This window comes from Emys orbicularis, chromosome 1 (genome assembly GCF_028017835.1).
Source record: "Emys orbicularis isolate rEmyOrb1 chromosome 1, rEmyOrb1.hap1, whole genome shotgun sequence".
Taxonomy (NCBI): domain Eukaryota; kingdom Metazoa; phylum Chordata; order Testudines; family Emydidae; genus Emys; species Emys orbicularis.
Window position 1 is genome coordinate 354,635,464 of NC_088683.1, and position 24,194 is coordinate 354,659,657.

The window sequence follows — 24,194 nt, forward strand, 5'->3', positions numbered from 1 at the left end:
GCCTGGCTGATGCGGTTAGAGCAACCACCTCAGGCTCCACCCGAGGGGCTAACAGATTTCACGAGCGGCACGGCAGAGCTGCTTGGCTAACCCAGCAGGGCCAGATCCGTGGCTCTAGCACCAGCCTCAGCACCATAAAGCAGCTGGAAAGCTGCCCGGAAAGGGGCAGCTGAGGTTTCCCCATGACACCGGGGGGGGGGGGGGGGGGGGAATAGATCTATGCTGTCTCTACATCACTTGCTCCCCCTACCTCCACGGAGGGGGCATCAGGGTGGGGTGTGCCAGGGCAGAGAATACAATTCTCCCACAATTCTCGCCATCTCTAAGGTTCCTAGGGGTGCCGTAGGCTGAGTCCTACTGGGGGCCACCTTGCCTGGCCCTGGATTGGGGGAGCCAAAAGGTGACTTCAAACCACCCTCTACTCCCTCCTTCAGCTGAGCTGGGTGTAAACAGGCTGAGGATCTGGCCCATAACACCCACTAGACCCTTGACGAACCATATAAAGTCTGCTGGGCCCCAGGGAGAGCGTTCAGCTCTTCGCAATCCCATCACAAACAGCCCCTGAAGCCAGCACCCGGCCTTCTCAGGAAAAGGCCTGTGTACATGGGTGTTGGAGAAGCCAAACTGCCCATTGCTTGGCTGAGACATCACGTGGCATCAGAAACATTTTCAAATAGCGGAGGGCCCCGAGTTTCACCAGCTCCGGCACCCCTGGGAGACAGTCCATCCCATCTGCCCATAACACCCCTCGTCACACCACAGACCCCACAAACACACAGGATCTTGGCTGAGAAACGCTGGTGGGTGGGTAGCTGGCGACCCCCTCCAGGCCCCCTTGCCCCAGCTTTACTCACGTGTCGCTCCACGGGCCGTTCCACTCCCTCTCCCCCCAGGGGTTCCGCATCCGGATCATATCCAGCTTCTCCGACTTGAAGAAGGCCAGCAGGCCGTGGCCCAGGCGGACTTTCCGCACGTCCGTCACAGCGTAGGCGTGTCCTTTGACGAGGCCACAGTCCAGGCGGGCTTCCATGTCAGCTGCTGTGGTGGCCTGGCCAGGGAAACACAAAGCAGAGCCACAGGGCTGGGGCTTTCAGCTCCAGGAAGGTTATATTCCTGTGACAGTCTGTATCACTATGTTCACCCTGTTTACAAAACTATAATGGATTTTGTACAAAGTAAGCCTTGTGAGGTATCATTTGAAAACCCATAATATGCTGTTCATTATTGTCCTGGTAAAATATGAGTGGCAATATTAACATAAGAACGGCCATACTGGGTCAGACCAAAGGTCCATCTTGCCCAGTATTCTGTCTTCTGACACTGACCAATGCCAAGTGCTTCCGAGGAAATGAACAGAACAGATAACCATCAAGTGATCCATCCTGTGTTGCCCATTCTAAGCTTCTTGCAAACAGACGCTAGGGACACCATATCCCTGTCCATCCTGCCTAATAGCCATTGATGGATCTATCCTCCATGCATTTATCTAGTTCTTTTTTGAACTCTGTTATAGTCTTGGCCTTCACAAAGTCCTCTGGCAAAGAGTTCCACAGGTTGACTGTGTGTTGTATGAAGAAATACTTCCTTTTGTTTTTTTTTAAACCTGCTGCCTATTAATTTCATTTGGTGACCCCTAGTTCTTGTGTTATGAGAAGGAGTAAATAACACTTCCTTATTTACTTTCTCCACGCTAATCATGATTTCATAAACCTCTATCATATCCCCCCTTAGTCGTCTCTTTTCCAAGCTGAAAAGTCCCAGACTTATCAATCTCTCCTCATATGGAAGCTGTTCCACATCCCTAGTCATTTTTGTCACCCTTTACATTGTATATAAAGTTATAAGACTCTACTGTATAACATTATTGAGACATATTCCAAGTTTAGAAAAGCAGGCACAAACCAGCTCCTCATAGACAAAAGGCAAACTGACGGCTCAGCCAGGTATCAACAAAATCAGATGGACTATCACCTGGTCAGGCGGCCATTCTTTGGCGGGAAAAAGGGTATGAGTGAGAAATTTACATTTTGGCAAAGAAGCAGCTGGAAGTTCGCATCCCCACAGGCTTGCTGTCTCCTGCACCCCAGCCGGAGATGAACCAACAGATCCTCACAGCTCTGGGGGTCTCCAGAAGGCAAGAGGCCGCTGAACTCACTCCAGGACCTGCATTACCAGGGTCTCCCTAGCTGTGGCTGCCTCCCAGCCCACCCCTACCCCCCACACCAAGGGTTTTCCCCCAGCGTGGAGGTGCTTGCAGAAGGTAACACAGCTTGGGACTGTAAGAACTTTTCCTAGCAAGCTGCGTGTGGCTTGGGGGACGGGGAGATTTTACTTCCTTAGTCCTGTCCCTGTCCCTGCTCCCTCCCTGTGCAGATCCCCAAACCCAGGGCGAGCCCCTCCATGGAACCCCAGGAAAGTGGAGAGGGACGGTGCCACAGAGGCAGCTGGGTATCCCCTTCTGCACCAAGCAGAGGGCTTCCGCTGCATGTGGATCCCAGATAGAAGAGCTGCCCCGTTACGATCGTCACAGGTCTGCAGCTCCAGAAGGGGGAGTGGGAAAGCCGGATGTCCTGCGGGGGGAAAGTGAGCGAAGGGAGATGCGTGCTGGCTATCAGGGAACGCTGACACAGTCCGGCCGTGACACAAACTCCTGAGGGAAGTGCTGGATGCCTCAGCACCCGAGACAGTTAAAATAGCACCAGGCTGGAGAATACACTGTGGGGAACAAGCATTCGTTTGCAAAAAAGCAGGGGGGTGGCTAGATCTCGTACAGAGACTGTCCCTTCTCCAGGCTCTACGACGCGTGATGACGTGCGTGCGCGGGACGTCGGGAGAGGGGTTCCGTTGTTACGGGCGAACCCGGGAAGCACTAGCATCGCAGTGACCACGTCCATAGCAGGTTGAAAGCCAACCGGCCCAGATGCACTGCAAATCAGCCCAGCCTTTTGTAAACCAGCCCAGACGCACTGCAATAGGGACTCCGAAAATAAAATTCTCCCTTAAGTGTCTGCATCACCAAGAGGCCCGATTCTGATCTCCCCAGGGAAGATCAGGTGTCACTCCGGCGGCAGAGAGATCTAAAGCAGGCTCACACTATCTACCTGGATTGTCAGGACCATCCTTTCACTGTGTGTATGCACAGAGCCCAGCTAATCCCTCACTGGGACCTCTCAGTGCGGCTACCAGACAAACCACAACGCTGCCCGTGTCTTACTTTGATGGAGCAGCTGATGAGCCCTCCCCGGTTGTGGACCTTCAGCACTCGCTCAAAGAGGAGATTTCGTTTGGCTTCATCGTTAATATAGTTCCCTTCGATCAGGTCGATTGGCTCAGAGACACCGCCGGTAAAATCTACTAGTGCATCCGCTGTGTTGCCTCCGTCTAGGGCCTCGTAGCACCCGGAGAGCCTGCAAGAGGGGAGGAACGAAGACAGCACGTGTGGATGGTAGAAGCAGTCACGGGGCTGTAGGAGAGGGTTGGAGCATTGTAGTCTGCATGCCCAGTAATACCCCCCAGATTGGGCTCTGTCAGCATTTCCAGGACTGGGTGAGCCTCGACTGGTTTGTGTATTAAACAGGGGTGGACAAGCGGCTTTTCACGGTGACTGTCCCTCTTCCCTCCTCACCTCTGCCCCCAGTTAAAAAGACAAACCAAACCCCAAACCACACACACGTAGCTAACAAAGCTGGGCCCATCCTTCATCAGATTTGTTTGCTTGCAGGTTGTTTCCCTACCCACTCCCCTTTGCAAGGACAGTCTTCTCCAATGGGGCCCCGATCCCAAGGATGCTACCCTACTAAAATAATAAGTCAAAGAAGAGCCACCAACCACCACCAATTCTTCATGAAAATCTCCGGCCAAAACTTTCCTGAGGTTCAAAGAGGTTTGATCGACTTCCCTCCCCTTGGATTTCTCATGAGCTGGGACAGGAAATGCTGAATGATTCTTCCCACTCGATTTCTGGCTCAAGCAGAAGTGAGGAGCATCAGAAATCTCTCTGTGTGGCCAGCCCTGCATGAGTTTGGATAAGCAGCAGTGTTTGGTCTTTATCTGAACTGAAGCCATGGGCCAAGATTCTCCTCCTGGCAACCATTCCCCTGTAATTAATAGCAGCAAATGGTTGTGGGGCTTAAGGCACAGGAGTGGGGTCCCTAGATCTGGGCTCTATCCCCACCTCCGCCTCAAACTTCCTTGAACCACCCAGCAAGTCACGTAGGCCAACGTTGAACTCAACGGGAGTCGTGGCTGCTCTACGCCTCTGAAACTCAGGATGATCATAGGTGCTTAACATCAGGCATGCAAGTTTGAAAATATTGTCCTTGATCTCTGCGCACCTGTTTCAGTGCCTGTGAAATGAAGACACTAAAACCTACATTGCAGGGGGGTTTGGTGAGATTTCACTTGTCCATCGCTTTGAGAGCTCGGGACGGAAGGTGCAAAGCACAACGATTACGTTTGCTGTTGTCAAACACAGCACAGAGCTGTTCCACACGTTCAGTTCTACAGGAGCGTTTTCTCCCCCCACAGGGAATCTTGATCAAAAGCTGGTAACAGCTGGAGCGGGCTGAAAGATATAATTTCACTTCCTAGGGGCTCCCCCAAATGCTGCCTGGTTTTGATCCCGATGGATATATGTCCCATCTGAACTTCTCTAGCCAAAACCTCCATGAAATATCACACAGAACTGCTTCCATGCAGAAAACTTGGGAAACCACAAATGTTGCCCCATTTGGACACAAAACCTTAAAATCGCGCAGGGTGTGTTACGAACAATCTGGACATAATGACGAAGTCTTGGGATGAACCAGGCCTCAGATCCGAGTTTGTGATGGCGCACACCACCAGAGGAGGTTTATCGGTAGCATTTCAACAGGCACCAGGAGGAGCATTTCATTTTCATACCAAGCAGGGGCATAGCCATGGGTGGGCTGCGGCCCACACACTTAGCATACAGGCCCACCCAAATCAGGGCCGGAGCCCCCCAAATCCACAGGCTGGGACTCCCGGACCCTGGCTCAGTGTCCAGCCATGTCCCTCTCCTGCCAGTGCCACATGCTGCTGCCCCGATCTCCAGCGCCAGCTAGGGGTGTGCCTCATGGAGGCGGGTCTGAGCCAGTGGTGGATTAGCCACTGGGCCAATGGGCCGTTCCCAGGGGCCCTGGCCAATTGTGGGGCCCTGGCAAAATGGGCACACCCGCGCCAGGGGAACAGGGTTGGGGTGCTCCTGCTGGGGAGCGGGGCAAGCCCCCACACCCTCACCCTGCTCCCTGGCAGGAGCACGGGGGAGACTGCAGGTGGAAGGGTAGGGAAGGGCCCCCACTTGTCCTGGCCCAGGGCCCCACAAAATCGTAATCCGCCTCTGGCACCATGGGGGGAGGTGGCCCCGTGTTATTGCCGCACACCCAGTTTTCCTGTCCTAGCTACGCCACTGATACCAAGGTGGGAAAAATTCAGTGGCAGGGCCAATGGACAGGTGACAGCGTCAGAATTCACAGTGCTGGGGCACTCCAGGCACTCCAGCCCCCAAATGACTTGGACCCTCTAGCTGGGAAAGTTTTGAGCAGATGGCGGAGACGACGTCAACTGAAGGTGGCAGTAAGAAGAACAGACTTCCCGGCTTGTGCACTACTAACAAGTCCCCTAATGGGAGAGCCAGGAGGCTATTGGTTGAGTGGTCTGCTGTTTCCTTCTTAGCCGGAATGAAGATGCTGGGAACCATCTGTGTCTGGGAAATGGGAATGGGTGTGGTAGGGAGACAGCAGTTTTCATCCTGTGTCTAAGCCTGACGTCTCCAGCTCCCTGGGCTAGTGCCAGGCCTCCCAGCTAAAGGGACTGTTCGCTGACAGAAGCCCAGGAAACTGGAGCCTCTGGGCCTGAGTTTGATCTCACTTACACTGGTGTGCAGCAGGAGTAACGGCCGAAGCCAAAGGAGTGATATCGACACAGAGTGCAGATGTGGACAGAACAGAGGCCTCTGCTATGACGAACTCACTCTCTGTTCAAGGGAGAAACCATTACACGGAAGGCAAAAATTAGGGGCAAAAACTTTGGGCTAAGTGCGTATGATGGCAAACACCAGGGGGTGTAAAGGCTCTGCTCTGGTGCGCAACCGTGCATGGAGACCTCACCTGTACCTCTCCACTGCCATGCGTGCGTGCGTGTGTGTGTGAGAGAGAAACATGCCCCAACAGGCAGGAATCAACCAGCTGCCAATTGCATTTACACAGAGACCCCACTGCTATGGCAGGGAGAACAAACTGAGTTTTACCCTCTGGAAACATTTCTAGTTGGGTGATGCCTGGAGTGGGGCTGTTTTAAGGCTTTAGAGGTGGGGTCAGGGTCAGGAGCAGGGCGGCCAGAGAAAGGGCTTCTGGGTGGAGAGTTGAGCTGATGCTCTTGCTTAGAAGGAGTCCTGCCTTCTCAGATGCTGCAAACCCTCCCCGATTCACCCTGTAAGCTCCCTACGGGACCCAGCGGGGTCAAGAACTGGCAGGGAGAGGATGGATGGCCAGGTGGAGAGGGCATCAGGAGAGTGAGATGAGGAGCAAGGGGGTGGGGAGGATGGGAGTCCATGCTGGGAGAGGGGGATGGATCCAGCAGCAGTGGGGAAAGGGATTGAATAGTAAAAAGCATCTCTAGGCCTTGGGCCACTTGGGGCCAGCAGGCACGATCAACAGTTGCAGGAGGTTCCAGGTGATTTCAGGGAGGTGGGGAGAGCAGGACGGGGAGCAGTAGCACACATACGGCACCAGCTGCTTTCAGCACGTCGAGGCGAGGCCATCCAGACTCCCTCTGAGCACTGGGTGTCCCCATATCCACTGCAGGAGGGGTGCCTGCAGTGGGTCCCGATCAGAATTAGCATGCGCTAGGATTCAGTGCGAGGCCACGTTAGGGCTAGTTCTCAGGTTTGGATTTGTCGCAGTGGAGCTGACGAGGATGCTGCCATCCTGACGGTGTCACTGAGATTTTGGCTGCATTCAAGGCTATCATGGGAAACAGCCCCCTGCCCACTTTTTAGATCTACCCTGGAACCAAACTGGGAAGGGTGGGTATGGATGTGGGGGCTTGACTGCAAAATGCTCCCCACCCCTTTCTGAAATTCAGAGGGACTCCACTAAGTTCCACTAAATGTCCATTAAAATAGTTCCAAACTTTTAGCAAGCTCACCCACTCCAGGGAAGATGACACTCATCCTCCACCTGTAAGGAGAAGGTTTGCCAGTGCCTCCCTTTGCCAGGGATAGATACAGAACTTTACAAAGTAAGGACCCATGATCAGTAATAATCATACCTAGCTTTTATACATAGGGTTGTCAGGTGTCCGGTTTTTGACTGGAAAGGCCGGTCAAAAGGGGACCTGGCAGTGTCCGGTCAGATGTACTGACTGGACACCAAAAGTGTGGTTACTGCGGGCTGCAGGGGAGGCATTGGGTCATCAACCCATGCCAGCCCCTGCTCAGCCAGGGCTGCCTCCTACCTGCATCTCGTGGGCAGGCAGGCTGCAGGCTCCCCATCTGGCTGCAGCTCCTGTCCCAGCCCGGGAGCAGAGGGAGCCCAGCTGGGGGAGGAAGCAGGAGGGAGGGAGGTGGAGAGGATCTAGCGACAAGAGAGCAGGAGGGGAGAGAGCAGCGAGTGATGCAGGGGGGAAGGAGGAGACAGCGGGGGCAGGGTCTTGGGGGAAGAGGTGGGGCAGCGGATGGGGCCTCAGGGGAAGAGGCGGGACAGGGGTCGGACCTTGGGGGAAGAGGCGGGGCAGGGGCGGACCTCAGGGGAAGAGGCAGGGCAGGGGGCAGACCTCGGGGGAAGAGGCGGGGCAGGGCAGTTTGGTTTTCAGAAATTAGAAAGTTGGCAACCCTATTTATACGGCATTTGTCATCTGCAGATCTCAAAGCACGTCAGTATTATCATTCCCATTATACTGATGGGACAAACGGGCACAGAGAAGGACTTGCCTGAAGTCAACCAGCAGGCTCTGCCAGGACTCAAACCTAGGGCTTCTAAGTCCCAGGCCAGTGCTCGGTCCACTAGGCCACACTGCTTCCCATAGAGCTAAATACACAGAGCACCAGACAGGGCTGCAGTTCAGCCTCAGTGGCTCCTGCTCGTATACCTACTTGGCATAGGCCTTCTCCACCAGCGCGCACCAGAACTCGTTCTTGGCATTGGAGTGGCAGTAGATGAGCTGGTTGTGAAGCGTCGGCAGGCGGTCGTCTATCACCACGTCCACCCAGTCGCCGAATCGCCAGAACTGGAAGTGGAAAATCCCGGCGTAGTTCTCTGGTTTTTCGGCGTTCCACTCCTGTTCCTTCCAGTCTGGGATGACCTGTGTTAGTTGGGGGGAAAATGGATTATTCACTTGTCCTGGAAAAGAAACTCTTCCCTCCAGCACTAATGCAAGGAATATTAGAGTGTTGTGGAGCCTGTTAGAAACAATGGTTCTCCTAGCCCAATATCCCATCTCCGCTATTGGCCAATGAAAGCGGCTTCAGAGGAAGGGCAAAGCACCCGGCAAACACGCCTGACTGGTGTGCAGGGCCTGCAGCAGTTTAAAACTAAACAGATTGAAATGCAGTTACAGTGACACAGGTGGCTGTAAGAAAATGGCACCTTCTTAGGTCCCGCTGGGCATGACTCTGATGTGACCTGTTGACTTTAGTGCTGATTTACAGTGGGGGAGGTGAGAGGAGAATCGGACCCTCTATGTCTAGAGTCCGAGGTGCGTACATTACTGACTGCAACAGAGCAGCAGAATTCATCTCATGATCCCCCCTGATAGCAGGTGCTAGGACCCCAGGGTCAGCTTATTCACTCACCAGGTATTAGAGAAGTGGGGACTGTAGGGACTGGGCCAAAAGAAATTCTGTAGGGGACAGTCAAGGTAGAGGAGAAAGCTTAGGCCGAGGCCTTGTTATTTGTACTGTCAATTAAGCCGAGCCCAAGTATAGGGTACGTTTGGACAACAGGCTGACTTGACTGGGTGAACTCCACCAGCTCAGACTTCCATTAGCTGAAGCCCCAGCACGGCTACAGCAGAGACAGATGTTGCCTGTTTATCATCAGCAAAACTGTCAGCTCAATTCCAAATGCAAAATCCTTCCAACTGGTGATGACATTTGAGCTGGTGACGGCCCGTCTGGAGTTCAGACGCCAGCTAGGTCTTGTGGTGCGGGCAGCGTTGACTTGTACCCTGAGCATACGTGATCTGAGGTCACTGAAGGGACAAACACTGAAGGCCCCAGCATCCAGTGTAATTCCGCTGGTTTTGCTGCCATTGCTCCCGATTGACAGGGAGGGAGCAGAATCAGGTCTAGACTACCTCAGTGCTGCTTCACTTAGCCTGTGAAGGGCAAATTCCCTTCCCAGTGACACAGGCAGGAGAAGCGAAGTGGGAGGAAGCCTCCTGGGGGATGGGGAGGAAGAGGAGAACCTCCGGGGGAATCCCGAACAGGAATGAACAGGCAGAAAATACTCTGCGAGGAAACAACGTTGCTACAGGCAACTTCTTAATAAGGGACGGCACTAGAGGAGACCTCAGAATCCCCCAGTTTGAAGTACAATTTCCTCTGATCTTCACAAGATTGTTAAGTGACGCTGATGCATGTAGCCTAGGAACTGCTGAAGAGAGTGGATGGGCCTGGCCAGGCAGGCACCCAACTCGCCTCTGAGTTGGCCTGGAGGAAAGAGAGGGTGACCTACTGTGAACTGAACCCCCATGTGCCGTTTCAGGGAGATTCATCTGAAACCCAAACAGCCCGGCAGGCGGGCTGGGAAATACCCCCCGCAAAACTCCAGCTCGGTGGCAAACCATCTCTTGGAAGCTAAAGCCAGCAAGAGCCTTGTTTTGTGGATTTATTTACTTAACTCTCTTCCAAAGTCACATCAGCTAAACTGGAGAAAGATCCCCATGTCTGAATGTCCCCATTCACATTCACCCCTTACCTCACAGACGAGTTACAAAGGGATCTCACAACCAGCATAATGTCCCATGGAGACAAGCCCTAAATAAGGATGTTCCTCTGGTTGTGCCATTGGAAGGCTGGGATCTCCTTTGTGGCAGGGAAGGGAGGAACCTATGAGCATGGCTACATTTGCAGATGTAGAGTGCTTTGAGTTAAACCAGCCTTCGTAGAGAGCAGTAGGGAAAGCGCTGTAGTCTGTCCACACTGACAGCTGACAGCGCACTGGCGTGGCCACATTAGCAGCTCATGCAACGGCCACAGAGAGCAGTGTATTGTGGTAGCTATCCCAGCATGCAAGTGGCTGCAATGTGCTTTTCAAATGGAGGAGGGGGGGAGTGGAGTGTGACAGGGAGCATGTTGTGTGTATGTGGGGGGAGAGAGAGTGGGTTTTGGGGGGGCTGAGAGCATGTGAGCATGCTGTCTTGTAAGTTCAGACAGCAGCAGACCTTCCTCCCCACACTTCTCTCTCTCACACAGCATTCCACAGCAATGGTTGCTGTGTCTCGGAGCAGATAAGCAGACGGCTGTCAACGGAGCTTTCAAAGGGCATATCCAAAACAATGACAAGAGTGGCCACTTGACTTAAGGGGATTATGGGACGTTTCCGGAGGCTGATCAGAGCGCAGTAACGCAACACCTCGTTCACACTGACGCTGGGACGCTCCAGCGGGGGCGCAGCAAACGTTATTCCACTCGCCGAGGTGGAGTACCAGCAGCGCTCTAGCCGTGGAGTCAGAGCGCTCTACGGGCCTTGCCAGTGTGCACGAGGAGTGAGCTAGGGCGCCCGGGGCTGCTTTTGAGGCGCTGTAACTCGCAAGTGTAGCCAAGCCCTAAGGAACACCAAAGCCTCCACAGAGCAGCTCCGCAGCCACAGCACACACTGGGTACTTGTGTGGGAAGGTTCCTCCCTCGCCCCGTGCATCGACTCAGCCTAGCTATTCGCTCCAGGTGCCAGCCTGAAGCTGCGGCCCTTAGCAACGACCCTCTCCACAGAATTCATTTTATTTTCCATGCGACAGTGGGCGCCATCCAGATCTTGGCCTTTACCGCTCCTGATAGTTAAAGATACATCAAGATATTAATGATGCCTTCAGTACAACACCCCATGAGCGCAGCTTGCCGCAGTACCGCACCCCGCCAGCGCAGCTCGCCGCAGTACCACACCACACGAGTGTAACTCACCGCAGTACCGCACCCCACCAACACAGCTCGCCGCAGTACCGCACGCCGCAGTACCACACCCTGCCAGCACAGCTCGCTGCAGTACCACACCCCACCAGCGCAGCTCGCCGCAGTACCACACCACACGAGTGTAACTCACCGCAGTACCGCACCCCACCAACACAGCTCGCCGCAGTACCGCACGCCGCAGTACCACACCCTGCCAGCACAGCTCGCTGCAGTACCACACCCCACCAGCACAGCTCACCACAGTACCGCACCCCACGAGTGTAACTCACCGCAGTACCGCACCCCACCAACACAGCTCGCCGCAGTACCGCACCCTGCCAGTGCAGCTCGCCGCAGTACCACACCCCACGAGTGTAACTCACCGCAGTACCGCACCCCACCAACACAGCTCACCGCAGTACCGCACGCCGCAGTACCGCACCCTGCCAGTGCAGCTCGCCGCAGTACCACACCCCACGAGTGTAACTCACCGCAGTACCGCACCCCACCAACACAGCTCGCCGCAGTACCGCACCCTGCCAGTGCAGCTCGCCGCAGTACCACACCCCACGAATGTAACTCACCGCAGTACCGCACCCCACCAACACAGCTCACCGCAGTACCGCACGCCGCAGTACCGCACCCTGCCAGTGCAGCTCGCTGCAGTACCACACCCCACGAGTGTAACTCACCGCAGTACCGCACCCCACCAACACAGCTCACCGCAGTACCGCACGCCGCAGTACCACACCCCGCCCGCGCAGCTCGCCGCAGTACCATACCCCGCCCGCGCAGCTCGCCGCAGTACCACACCCCGCCAGCGCAGCTCGCTGCAGTACCACACCCCACGAGTGTAACTCACCACAGTACCACACCCTCCCCGCGCAGCTCGCCGCAGTACCACACCCCGCCCGCGCAGCTCGCCGCAGTACTGTGCCCCACCAGCGCAGCTCGCTGCAGTACTGTGCCCCGCCAGCGCAGCTCGCTCCCTGAAGTGGTTCTGATCAATAGAGACTGAACAGAGAGAGCCCTGAGACTGAGTCACTCTCTGGAGGGTTTTGAGATTTCCAGGAGCAGGTAGTGTCAACGAAGACATCTGCGCTCCCCCTGGGAAGCTGCCAGCAACGGATTATACAGCACTCAAACCCACCTCCCCATCCAGTCGCTCCTGACTGCAGATCACACTAATTAATCGTCCTATTGGGCCATTGTGTTAATCAACTCACTATTCATGCAGGTCTGTGAGTCATTAAAACATTTCTTACAGGTGGCTTCCCAGCCAGGGTTTAACGCAGCCATGCCCAGCAGGAGGCCTGCCCGAAGCCCGAGAGCTCTCGAGAAATCTCAGAGCCCAACATCTCCACTTACAGCCCTTTATTCGGAAAGGCTGGTGAAAATGTCCAGCACCACAGATGTCAACGGGAGCAGCATCGGAGCCGCAGAGACCAGCAGCAGCATTGCAAACTCTCTGTGTAGCCTCACCAACGTGCCTCCGCACTGCCCCACGCTAAGTCTCTCCAGCCTGTTCGGCCCTTGGTCTCACTGCATGGATTCCCGAGGGGTTAGTGAGGTGGATCCTAGGCTGACACCACCAACTCTTTTCACCCAGGGCCCAGAACCGCTGTTAAGTGATGAGGGCTGTTGCCCACGACTGACTTGGGCTGGGCTTGACCTGAGATACAAGCTCTGAACCCCAGAGAACAGTGCTTAACTGGGCAGGAGCTCGAGGGTTGTAGTCTCCCCTAGAGGCTCCAATCAAGATCCCCCTTGTGCTAGGTGCTGTACATACACATAGTGGGAGATGGTCCCTGCCCTAAAGAGCTCATAAGATGAAGGATGGGAGGGGAAACTGAGGCACCAAGAGGTGATGTGACTTGCCCAAGGTCACACAGGAAGCCCGTGGCAGAGCAGGGAAAAGAACTTAGATCTCCTAAGTCTCCGCCCAATGCCTTAGAGCACCAGCTCATCCCTCCTCTCAGAGCAGCACCGGCAATGGACCTAGAAGTAGTTTGTGGGTTTTACACCTTCCATAGAAGGGGTGCTGCAGTGTGCCATTATAATAATGAAAATACCGATCCCATATATAGGGCTTCTGATCCATAGATTTCAAAGCACTTTACAAAGGAGGTCAGAATCATTGTCCCCATATGACGATGGGGAAACTGAGGCACGGGGCAGTGACATGTCCTATCCAAGACCACCCAGCAGGCCAGTGGCAGAGATGTACTAGCACCCAGCTCGCCCAAGTACCAGCCCAGTGCTCTACTCATTAGGCCACACTGCCTTCCTCTCTTCCAGACGATAAGTGGGTGCCCCCAAAGCCCCAATTCCTCAGGAGGAACAGAGGCCCAAGCCAACGTTAAGGATCACTCATGGCAGGATACACTGAGCTATAGTAGATTCACTCTGAGCAGCTCTAGCCTGTAATCACAAGGCTTCAAGGAGCTGACTTCAATTTCACTTTGCTGTAGAGAATCCCCAGGCGCTCCTCTGGCAAACTCCAAATGAAGGCAGAAACAACGCCAGAAATCACTAGTTGTGGTCAAGGAAAAGGGCAAAGTCATTCAATATCACCTTGAAAGCCCATTAGCAACCAATCAAACAGGAACAGAGGGCGAGAGGGGAAACTGACACGCAGCTAATGAAGCTACAGCTAAGTAGTGTCAGAAACAGAGCAATATTTGTGCCATTAGCTGCCAGGGGTGCAGGAGGGACATGTAATTTAAGCATCAGACAGATTAAGATGGGGGAATAGCCACAGGAACTGTAAATGGAGCCACTGCTTTCAGGCCTTGATTCAGGACAGCGTCCCTATTCAGGACAGCATTCAAACATGTGCATAAAGTTGAGCAAGTACTAAAGTGTCTTCCGGAACTGGGGCCTTAAAACCTCTCTGTCCTAATACCACAGATCATTCCCAGCTGGTACTGGGCAGGAAAGCAGCTAGCTGAGACTTCTGCTTTTTGGCTAATTCCAGTTCTAGCGTTTCTTCATCCTCCTCTTCACCCAATCCTTGCTTGCCTCTTTCCTGTCTCTCCCCTTTAAACCTGATCCGGCCCGCAGGACCGTCCTGCCCGGCCCCTGAGCTCCCGGTTGGGGAGGCTAGCCCCCGGCCCCTCCCTTGCTGTCCCCCCTCCCCCCCAGCCACACCGCCGCGCAGGCAGCGGGGCTGCATGCTCCGGCCAGAGCGGCATGGTAAGGGGGCTGGGGCCGGAGGGGTGGATAAGGGGCAGGAGGTCCTGGGGGGCAGTCAGGGGACAGGGAATGGGGGGGTTGGATAAGCGTGGGAGTCCCGGGGGGCCTGTCAGGCGGCGGGGGTGTGGGATCCCTGGGGACAAGGAGCAGGGGGGATTGGATGGGTCGGGGGTTCTGAGGGGGGCAGTCAGGGGGCAGGAAGTGGGAGAGGGCAGATAGGGGGCGGGGTCCAGGCTGTTTGGGGAGGCACAGCCTTCCCTACCTGGCCCTCCATACAGTTTTGCAACCCCGATGTGGCCCTCGGGCCAAAAAGTTTGCCCACCCCTGGCGTAAGCTGTCTTCAGAGACTGTTTTCTGTGTTACCTGTCTGTACACACCTAGCAGAATGGAGTCTTGATCTCTGAAGTGGGTTCCTATACTATAACAGCTCTGCTAAAGAAAAAGAAGTTTGGAGGGGAATAAAAAGCCGAACAAAAATGTTTTCATGATTTCTAAAAGATTAACAACAGTGACTATAGATTAGAAAATGTGACCATTCCTCATGTAGGGCAGCGAATCTAAAGGTGACTGTGGAGAGGACTTCGTCATGGTCTACAAGGGGCTGAGATTTCTGACTGGAGACAGGCTCTTGAATCGAACAGAAGGAGGTTTGGCTAGGATTGGGAGCCTAACTTCCTTAAACTCCTTTCAAAAGCCCAGTGTAGCTCATTACTTACATACAGGAGTAGTGAAATAGTGCCTTGACCACCAGTACTGTCTCATTGTTTCCTTGTTCCCCCCATCCGTTGACTCTTGCCTTATTCTTAGACTGTCAGCTCTTTGGGGCAGGACCTGTCTCTGTGTTCTGTTTGTACAGCACCTGGCACAATGGAGTTCTGGTCCATGATTGGGGCTCCTAGCCGCTATGATAATAATAGGAACAAGGCTGAGAAAAGCGAGCAGGCTGAACTCTGACCCAGTACAGCTACTTGTTGTGCTGGGGGGATGGAGATTGGGCGAAGTGGAGCTGTTGGGAAAGCTGGGGGCAGCTGGGTGAGGATGGGGGTGTGATGGGGCACCTGCCCCACACTGGGCTCTAAAGGGTTAACAGAGCCCTTGGGAGGCTGCGCAGGAGTCGGAGGGGGCGCTGCAAGCAGCAGCCATCTACAGGGTCCCTGGGCTGGGACCCAGAGTAGGGGGCGGGCCCGGCTCCCGCCGCCTCCACTCGCCATGGAGGAAGTGGCTGGACTAAGGGACTGTGACATTCCCCCGGCACAGAGTGTGGCGCAGACGGAGGGCTGTGTCATGACGAGGATGCTGCGGCCCTAGGAGTGACATGGGTCCCTGGAGCAGACGTGACTGTGGCGAGACGCCACTAGAAGAGGGCACGCTGGCTAGCAGAGCTGATCCCCGGGACAGCCAGCAGGGGGCACCGCAGTGGTGAGTCCCGCCCCATCACAGAAAGGCAGAGGGGAGAACGGTGTGATGATCAAAGATGGGGGATTGTTGGGGTAAATCAGTGTTATGCAGGCAGCGAGGGAAGCCCAGTACTTCTGTGCCAAGGCATTTGCACTTGAAGGGATCCCCATTGTGCTGCTTTCTTACCTCCCCAATGCCTCAAGGAAGTAGTGGTGTAGGTGGCTCTTGATGTGTAAATGCCTGGTTGGTTCCTATGGCGCTGCTCCAAGGCGTTTGGTGCAGGGACACTGACCTTCTCTCTGCCCCAGGCTCCTTGCCCAGCCACAGACACACACACCCCACCTCCCACCCCTGCATCTCCAGCCTCACCCACACACAAGCCTGTTTCCCCACCATCCCCTGCTAACCCTGTCACTGCCTCAACTTGCCTGGTACCCCACCCCCGCTGTGCCCCCATCCCTGCTCATCCCCCTCTCCCCAGAGTCCCATCTCTCCCCACAACCCACCTCCATGCATCCAGCTGCCCAGTTTTGCCTCCACAGTTTCTATGTGAGATGTTATCAGAATAAGCGTTGGCATTTGATACATGGCGTTCGTGGGGACGGGATTCGTTCAGCCAGAGGAAGCCACAGAAATGAGGAAAACAAGGCAAAACCTCCAAATAATAATATGAAATAAAGGAGCATTTTAAAACATTGCCTCTTGCAAACACCAGTAGCTACTTCACTCACAAAACAGCACAGCTTGTGGTGCCAAACCTTGAGCCTAACTTCAGTCATTAAAGCACAGCACAGAGGGATTTCAGAGCAAATCCCAGGAGAAGCCGAACCATGAAGTCGCTACAAACACCTCCATGATCTGCAGACCGCTGGGTTCTTACTTCCTTAGTAACTAGCCCTGGTTCGTCCTGACAGAGGCGTGGACACATGGCTGCCTTCGGTCGCCACCCCGCTCACCATTTACTTTGTGCACTGTAGACCGGTTTAGCCAGCCCTTCTGGCTCGCTGTGTCATATACCAGCCCAGAATGCAAGTCACTCCATGGGACAGCCCCCTGGAATTCCCAGGAGGCACTGCTACAAACACAGGGTGGCGAGTATGTGCACACAGTTCAGTGACAGCGGAGAAGGCCCAGCCCAAGCCATATTTGCTGCAAGAGGGTCAAGTCAGAGAGTCACACCATGGTCACAAAAGCACGGTGGTGGATGTAGTGTGGGCAGGGCGGCCGGGCGTTTGTGCATTGTGACTCATAGCCCCCAAGAGTCCCATGGGAGGACACGACATGGTTGGTACACACTACTGAACCACCAGGTCCCCTTCATGCCCTTGTAACCTCTTCTCCTAACCATGACTTTGGAACAACTAGAGAAGAGACTGCCCCAGAGAATCCACCCCGGGTTTTCCACTGAGCCCAGGGCAGGTTGGGACAGGACTGTGGGAATGAGTGGGTGCTGTGAGAGCTCATCTCTGTGCCTCGATTCAAGGAGCCCCCAGACTCCAAGAACGCAACACGCATTGTGGGGGGGAATGACTGACAAAGGGCTCCAACGAAGGAAAGCAGAGGCCCAATAACCACACAGCTCGGGGTCTGATTTTCAGGAGAGCTTGGGGAATTGTTTGGTTGGTTGTTTTTAAAACAGTAAATGCCAATTAAGAATTGAGGCATCTGTGACTGGGAAGAATGGTCCTGGGTGGGGAGAACTCAGGAATGTCATTTCCTAACAGGAGGCGGAGAGCGGGGCTCTCTCCAGGGGGGTTCCCCAACTCCGAAGGAGGGAGACCCAAGCTGTGCCTGTCATAAGACTACATACAAACCAGGTGAAGCCCATCTCTGTGCAGAAAGGCTGGTGCATCACTTAAGCCATTTTCTGAGGATAAAGGGGCCCTCGGGACTTTCTGCTCACCCCTGTGCAGAAGGTCAGTTTCAGTAATGAGGCCAGACCCTCGGCTAGTGGACACTGGTACTGCTCCAGGGGCATGGAGATTGGCTAACGTCCCATCCCCGAAACCGACTTACATGTGATGTGGATCTGAGATACACCGAGGAATCCGAACATTCTCTCTCTCACTCGATAGCTACATGAGCAGCTAAATATCTAGCTATGCAGCTCACTTCAGGAACAAAATTATTACGTTTTACAGATCTTAAGCTTTGCAGTGTGTGTGTATGGGAGAAGACACCTAAAAATCATGGGGTGAAGATTGATGGGTTCTCCTTTATTGTGTGAAAGACCAGGGCATTTTAGGTCAGAGGGTGACACATCCAATCTCATTCCTCAAGGGCTTTTATTTTCCATTGTACATAAATACATACCCAGCAGGATAAGCGCAGCATGAACTCGACACAGGCGGTGAGACACAAGCAATGAATTACCATTAAAGTGTCCTGACGACTCGTAACAGCGATTTCGGTAATGGCTAGAGCTGGGACAGTCTGATTGGCCCATGTGGCATTTCAGGCCAGGAGCCAAACTCTACTCTGGGATGTGTGTGGGTGGTTTCAGTGGAAAGTTGCTGTTAAAATCCCAGAGCAAAATCTGGCCCAAAGTTGCTACATTTTGTGACAAAAGGGAATAGCAAAAACTTCGACTCCTGATCACCGGGTGTCTCATTTCTTCAGGGAATGGCTCTAAACAAAGACAGAGAGAGCGAACAAATAAAAGTGACAGCACAGAAGAATGCACCTGCCATGTTGTTATTTTCTCCTGGAGAGACCCGTGTTACTCTGGTACCGCAGTTAAGGGAGCTCTCTTCCGCACGTGTCTGATGTTGTCTCACCAGCTTGTGTGACTCTCCGGCACATTTGCCTGCCTTCCTGCCCCACACCATTGCTGCGTACGCAGTGGCTGCCACTCCAGCCGCTTCCACGGTTGCCTTGCAGTTCAGAGTCTCTCTTTGGCAAAGAAATGAGCTTTCCCCATCCCCTGCACAGGGAAGCTTTTATAGATCAGCTATAAAAATAAGGATGAACTGTGGGTGAGATCAAAGCTTGAGAACTGAGCTGAGGTGGGTTTGTTTTTCATGCAATGACATAATATATACCTCCGGAACAACCAGTGCTTTGTCCTACAAACACGCTCAGGTGTAATCCTGTTCAGGACCATGAGACAAAGAGTAGCATGTACTTAGCATTTCCATAGCACTTTTCATCTGTGGCTCTTAAACTGCTTTACAAAATAGGGTCCATATCATCACCTCTTTCACAGAGGGGAAACTGAGGCACGGAGCAGTTCAGTGACTTGTCCAAATTCACACATCAAGCCGCAAAATGGTAGTACTGTGAAGAGAACCCAGGTCTCCAGCTTCCACCCCTGTAGCCTATACACCAGACCACGGTGCATGTGGCGACACCCCCTACAAAGCTCTATGCAGGGCAGGAAGTGTTAGCAGTAACAGTCCCTTAGGTTGTAAGCTCTTTGGTGCGAGGGAAGTTTCTTATTCTATCGCTTGTAAAGCACTGGGCAAGCTTACAGCCCTAGGTAAATCATTAATAACCAATATATTTCTATGTGAGCTTGGAGAGAACACATACCTGTACTGTACTCTACAAAGGAAGAGCGCTGCAGAAGACTCGCATCTGGCTCAGAGCTACAAAGGGTTAAACTCTGCTCAGAAACCTTTGCTCTGCCCCTATAACTTTCCTAGCTTGGCACACTGCAGCAGATTGACCTTCCAACTGTTTTCAATCCCTAACATCCCCAGGCAGCACATTGTCCCCGAGTTCAATTTGTACCACAGCAAGGCAAATGCACCGTGAGAGTTACTCACTGTGCAGCAGGGAACAGATGAGCTGCTGACATTAACATCGGTCCAAAAGCCTGAAGTCCTCACTGGGGTTTGACCAGCAGGCCTGAAATTTGCAAAAGTGGCCATTGATTTCCGACGCATTAGGTGAGGGGCACCTCGAGATTCCCTGGGGCATAATTTTCAGAGGTGCTGGGCTCCACAGCTCCAGCTGAGGTCAACGCGAGCTGCAGAGGCTCAGCCCCTCTGAAAACACGTTATCTCTGGAAAGCTGGGTACCCAAAGTCACCAGACACGTTTGAAAATCATGGCCTTGAGATTGGAGCTCAAAACGCCGGTCTGCGTCATCTCCCTTACGCCACACGACGATGTGCGGTAGAGATCCTTAATATTTCCACTGGACCCTTAACGTCTATGTAAGGCAGTTGGTCGGGTTTGATCAAGGCAGCCCCACAGCTTCCAAGCCAGCTCGGCCCCATCTCAGCAGGCTGCCAGTCAAACAGCTCGCCTTGCACAGCTGAATTAACTAGCGAGCAATACTGCGTTCTAGGCTACTAAAGCAACCGTCCTCTCCATCCATTCAGCCACAAGACACAACCTGTTGGGGAAAGTCTCCCGGGACAGTGGAGGGCAGCCGGGGCAGCGTTATAGTCACTTGGCTATTCTCAAACCATGACTGCCAGCTGCAAATCAACAGGGCAAATTTTTTGTCGTGCTGTCCCTTTAAAAGAAATGATCAATCACTGAATCGAAGCAAAGAGAAAGAAACATGAAGAGAGACACGGTTGGGGGCAAGAGGTGAGGGATCTGCCCAGGATGGTACAGATCAGGCTTTGAACACTACGGAGCACTTGAGGTGGGCTGGGTCGAGGCCATCGGTGAAGGAGAGGAGGAAGTACATCACCTTGCGGATCTTGGCCAGCTCCATCAGCCTCTCCCCAAACTCCTGGGCATCTGCCTCGTTACACTCCACTTCCTTGGTCCCTGGCTTCTTCCAAAAGATGCCCACCGGCTCCAGCAGCTGCCTGTTCATGAGGTTGGTGAGGTCGGGCGTCCAGTGCTGGGAGGTGCCCGTCACCATCAACTTCCCTGCTTTCTCCATCTGGATCTTCCAGCGCAGGAAGTGCAGGTTGTGCTGCCGGACGAAATCCACCCGGTAGATGTACTCGTTGGGCCGCAGCAGCTTCTCGCCATCCTGCGGCCGCTCGTTCCTCTGCTGGAGGCTCTGCGCCCGCAGCCGCATGCACTTGGTGAGCTGGACGTCCTGGACGAAGGGGAGCTCAAGCTCCGACGCGTCGCCAGCCATCGCCTCTGCCTCTCTCCTCCCCGGCTCAGTTCTCAGCACTGTTTGGCTCTCAAACAGGCCACCCTGGGAAAATGCAAACCCGAAGCCAATCGGCCCTCCCTCCCCAGTCCCAGCGGTGCTAGGCAACCTGGGTCAATGACGCAAAGTGCCCTCAGGGTTTCCTCTGGGTGCCCTCTTGTCTCATTTGCAGATGAGGAACAGATCCTGCCACTGTACAATAATCTATAGGGACGGGATCTCTGATGTCAGCCTCCCTGACAACCTCCTTGACAACCGCTCCCATGCAAGCCAGAGCACAGTTGTTTGTATTTAAATGAGGCCTCTTGCAGCGGGGCCACCATGTTACAGCGCTGGGCAGCAGGACACACAGGTGAAGCAGCTCCAAGGGCCACCTGCTCTCTCAGGGCGACCATCTTAGGGGCCAGGCTGTGCCCAGCCGCTGCAGAGGCAGGTGGCCACAGGGAACCTCTCTGCAAGGATCGCGTCCTGAGCACAGAGGCTACTTCCTGCTAGCCCCACCTAAGGGGGCAGAGGAAGTGGCTCTGCCCAGAGGCATGATGCTACTGAAGGGGTCTAGCGGTGGGGTGGGCACACTCCCCCTTACAGCTGCTGTGAAGGTCCTGAAGGCAGTGGCTCCCTGTGAGAGGTAAAACCTCCCAGGGCCCCTGCTAGGGTGGGACAACTCAAAACCATCCCACAATGTAGAGCAATGGCGAAGAGCTACAACTGGGCTGGAAGTACATCTCTACCCCGATTTAACGCGGTCCTCAGGAGCCAAAAAAATCTCACCGTGTTATAGGTGAGACCATGTTATATCGGGGTAGGGAGAGGAACTGCTCCCCGCCCCAGCTCACCTCCGCCTCCTCCCTGAGCGCACCGCCGCCGCTCTGCATCTCCCTCCCTCCCTTCCAGGCTTGCCGCACCAATCAGCTGTTGGCCCAGCAAGCCGGGGGGGGGGGGGGGAGAGATGTGGAGCAGCGGCGGAGCGTTCGGGGAGGAGGCGGAGATGAGCTGGAGCGGTGAACGGTTCTTCTGCGCCCCCCGTTACTTGCTGCGGCCCTCCCCGGGGCCCCCTCGCCCCAGCTCACCTCCGTTCCGCCTCCTCCCATGAGCGCGCCGCAGCTCTGCTTCTCCCCCCTCCCTCCCAGGCTGGCCGCGCCAATCAGCTGTTTGGTGCGGCCAGCCTGGGAGGGAGGAGAAGCGGAGCTGAGCGGTGTGCTCGTGGGAGGAGGCGGCGGCAGAGCGGAGGTGAGCTGGGGCGGGGAGCAGTTCCTCTTCGCCCCCTCCCCCCCTTACTTGCTGCGGCCCCCCTGCCCCAGCTCACCTCCGCTTCGCCTCCTTCCACGAGCTGATTGGCGCAGCAAGCCTGGGAGGGAGGAGAAGCGGAGCTGTGGCGCGCTTGTGGGAGGAGGCGGAGTGGAGGTGAGCTGGAGCGGGAGAGCCCCAGCGAGGGCCGCAGCAAGTACCGGGCGGGCGCAGAGGAACCACTTGCGGTAACACGAATTCAGATATAACAAGGTAAAGCAGCCCCGTCCCCTGGAGCACTGCTTTACCCCATTATAGCCGAATTCGCGTTATATCGGACCGCATTATATCGGGGTAGAGGTGTATTTACATTCACAGTTCTCGGAGTATCATGGGATAGGCCCGAGTTCCATGGGTCTGTCCTGCCACCTTGGAGGACAATCACGGGGTCCTGCATTTAAATGATCAGAGTGTGTGTCTCTAGTGCAGACGTGGGCAAACTACGGCCAGCAGGCCACATCCGGCCCACGGGACCGTCCTGCCCGGCCCCTGAGCTCCTGGCCGGGGAGCCTAGTCCCTGGCCCCTTCCCCGCTGTTCCCTCCTCCCCCGCAGCCACGCGGGCTGCGCTCTGGACCGCCGCTTCCGCTGGGCAGCGTGGGAAGAGCAGCTGGCTCTGGCCGGGTGTCGCAGCTGCGAGCTCCTGCTGCTGGTAAGGGGGCGGGGAGCGGGGGAGGTTGGGCAAGGGGGTGGGATCCCGGGGGCAGTTAGGGACGGGGGGTCCCGGGAGGGGCTGGTCAGGGGACGAGGAGCAGAGGGCGGTTGGATAGGGGGTGGGAGTCCCAGGGGGGCTGTCAGGGGGTGGGGGTGTGGATAGGGGTCGGGGCAGTCAGGGGACAGGGAGAAGGGGGGTTGGATAGAGGGCGGGGGTCCCGGGAGGGGGCAGTCAGGGGACAAGGAGCAGGGGGGGTTGGATGGGTGGAGGGTTCTGAGGGGGGCAGTCAGGGGGCGGGAAGTGGGAGGGGGTGGGGGGGGGTAGGGGGCAGGAGCCAGGCTGTTTGGAGAGGCACAGCCTTCCCTACCTGGCCCTCCATACAGTTGCGCAACCCCAATGTGGCCCTCGGGCCAAAAAGTTTGCCCACCCCTGCTCTAATGGTTGCAGCACTGGACTGGGGGTCAGGACTCCTGGGTTCTTCTAATCCCAGCTCTGCCGCTGACTCACTGTGACCTCTGCTTATAGGAGTGTTGTGGGACTTCACATTTGGAAACTACTTTGGGAGCATGAAATAAAAGGTGCTGCATAAACATGAGGTATAGTCATTATCCTAGGGCAACACAGCACCAGGCTGCATTGTCGCATCAACTCGCAACAGCCCAGCAATGACACACAGCCACACAACGTCATCCCTCGAGGGCATGATTTCATGGGGTCACCACTGTGTCGCCCTCCAGAAGACACACATGCTCGGGTCATGTCCTGAAGCAACGAGCTCCTGAACAGGTATTGAGAGCTCCTCTCAGTGCAAAAAGCGACAGAGACGAGGAACTCAGTCAGGGTCGTTTCACGGTGAATACCAGGGATTGACCCGAGCTTGGCGAGATCAGCACCGAGGTTGCTAAGGGCTGCACAAAGGGACATGGTGATGGCACCACAGCAAGGAACAAGTGAGGTCTAATAATAGCCCCACGCCTTCCCGTTGTCCTAGGCTTGTTTACTAGCTCATAAGCACCTTTAGGAACAACTTTCCCTCCTGCCCAAGGGCTTTAAAGTTAAAAATGTATTCAGCGACCCTGGAGAACGTTCAGTAGCTGAGCTCCCGGTGCTAGTCACAGGGACCTAGCGGGGCATGTTCTGAACGGTAATGGATCTTTTACCTACTAACCCGTCAGTCCAACACGCGTGGCAAGGGCAGGAGGACCGGAGCAGCCATGCCAGTACACAAGGTGGGAGAGGGGTTCCCCTGCAGGACTTTGAAATGTTGGCAAAGCCGAATCCTGTGGTCATTACACAGTCCGAACTTCCACTGAGTCAAGTTCTGCTCTCAGCTACCTACATGGATGCAACCTTCATGAGTCTGGATTACCACTCCTGCGGATATGGTGGCTGGGGAGAGGACTTGGAGGGCAGAGACTCCATAGCATCCCCTCGTGGAATTTTAACTTGGATCATTCCACTGGGGC

The 24,194-nt window shown here is 54.9% G+C and overlaps 2 protein-coding genes across 3 annotated transcripts in view; both read right to left on the minus strand.

Moving 5' to 3' along the window:
- Positions 1-24,194, minus strand: part of CAPN5 (calpain 5) — a 108,973-nt gene that overhangs the window by 15,031 nt on the left and 69,748 nt on the right. For both annotated transcript variants that reach the window (XM_065408165.1, XM_065408173.1), the window contains exons 4-6: positions 8,114-8,322; positions 3,215-3,407; positions 855-1,048 (exon numbers count right to left, since the gene is read on the minus strand). In XM_065408165.1, the coding sequence (XP_065264237.1) occupies positions 855-1,048; positions 3,215-3,407; positions 8,114-8,322 (596 nt within the window). The remainder of the gene's footprint in view (positions 1-854; positions 1,049-3,214; positions 3,408-8,113; positions 8,323-24,194) is intronic.
- Positions 20,291-20,770, minus strand: OMP (olfactory marker protein). Its single transcript, XM_065397546.1, has one exon. The coding sequence runs from the start codon at positions 20,768-20,770 to the stop codon at positions 20,291-20,293; it is 480 nt and encodes a 159-aa protein (XP_065253618.1).

What these genes read in the sequence shown, in the direction of transcription:
- OMP (XM_065397546.1), bottom strand. Translation starts at nt 20,770, where the DNA reads ATGGCTGGCGACGCGTCGGAGCTTGAGCTCCCCTTCGTCCAGGACGTC.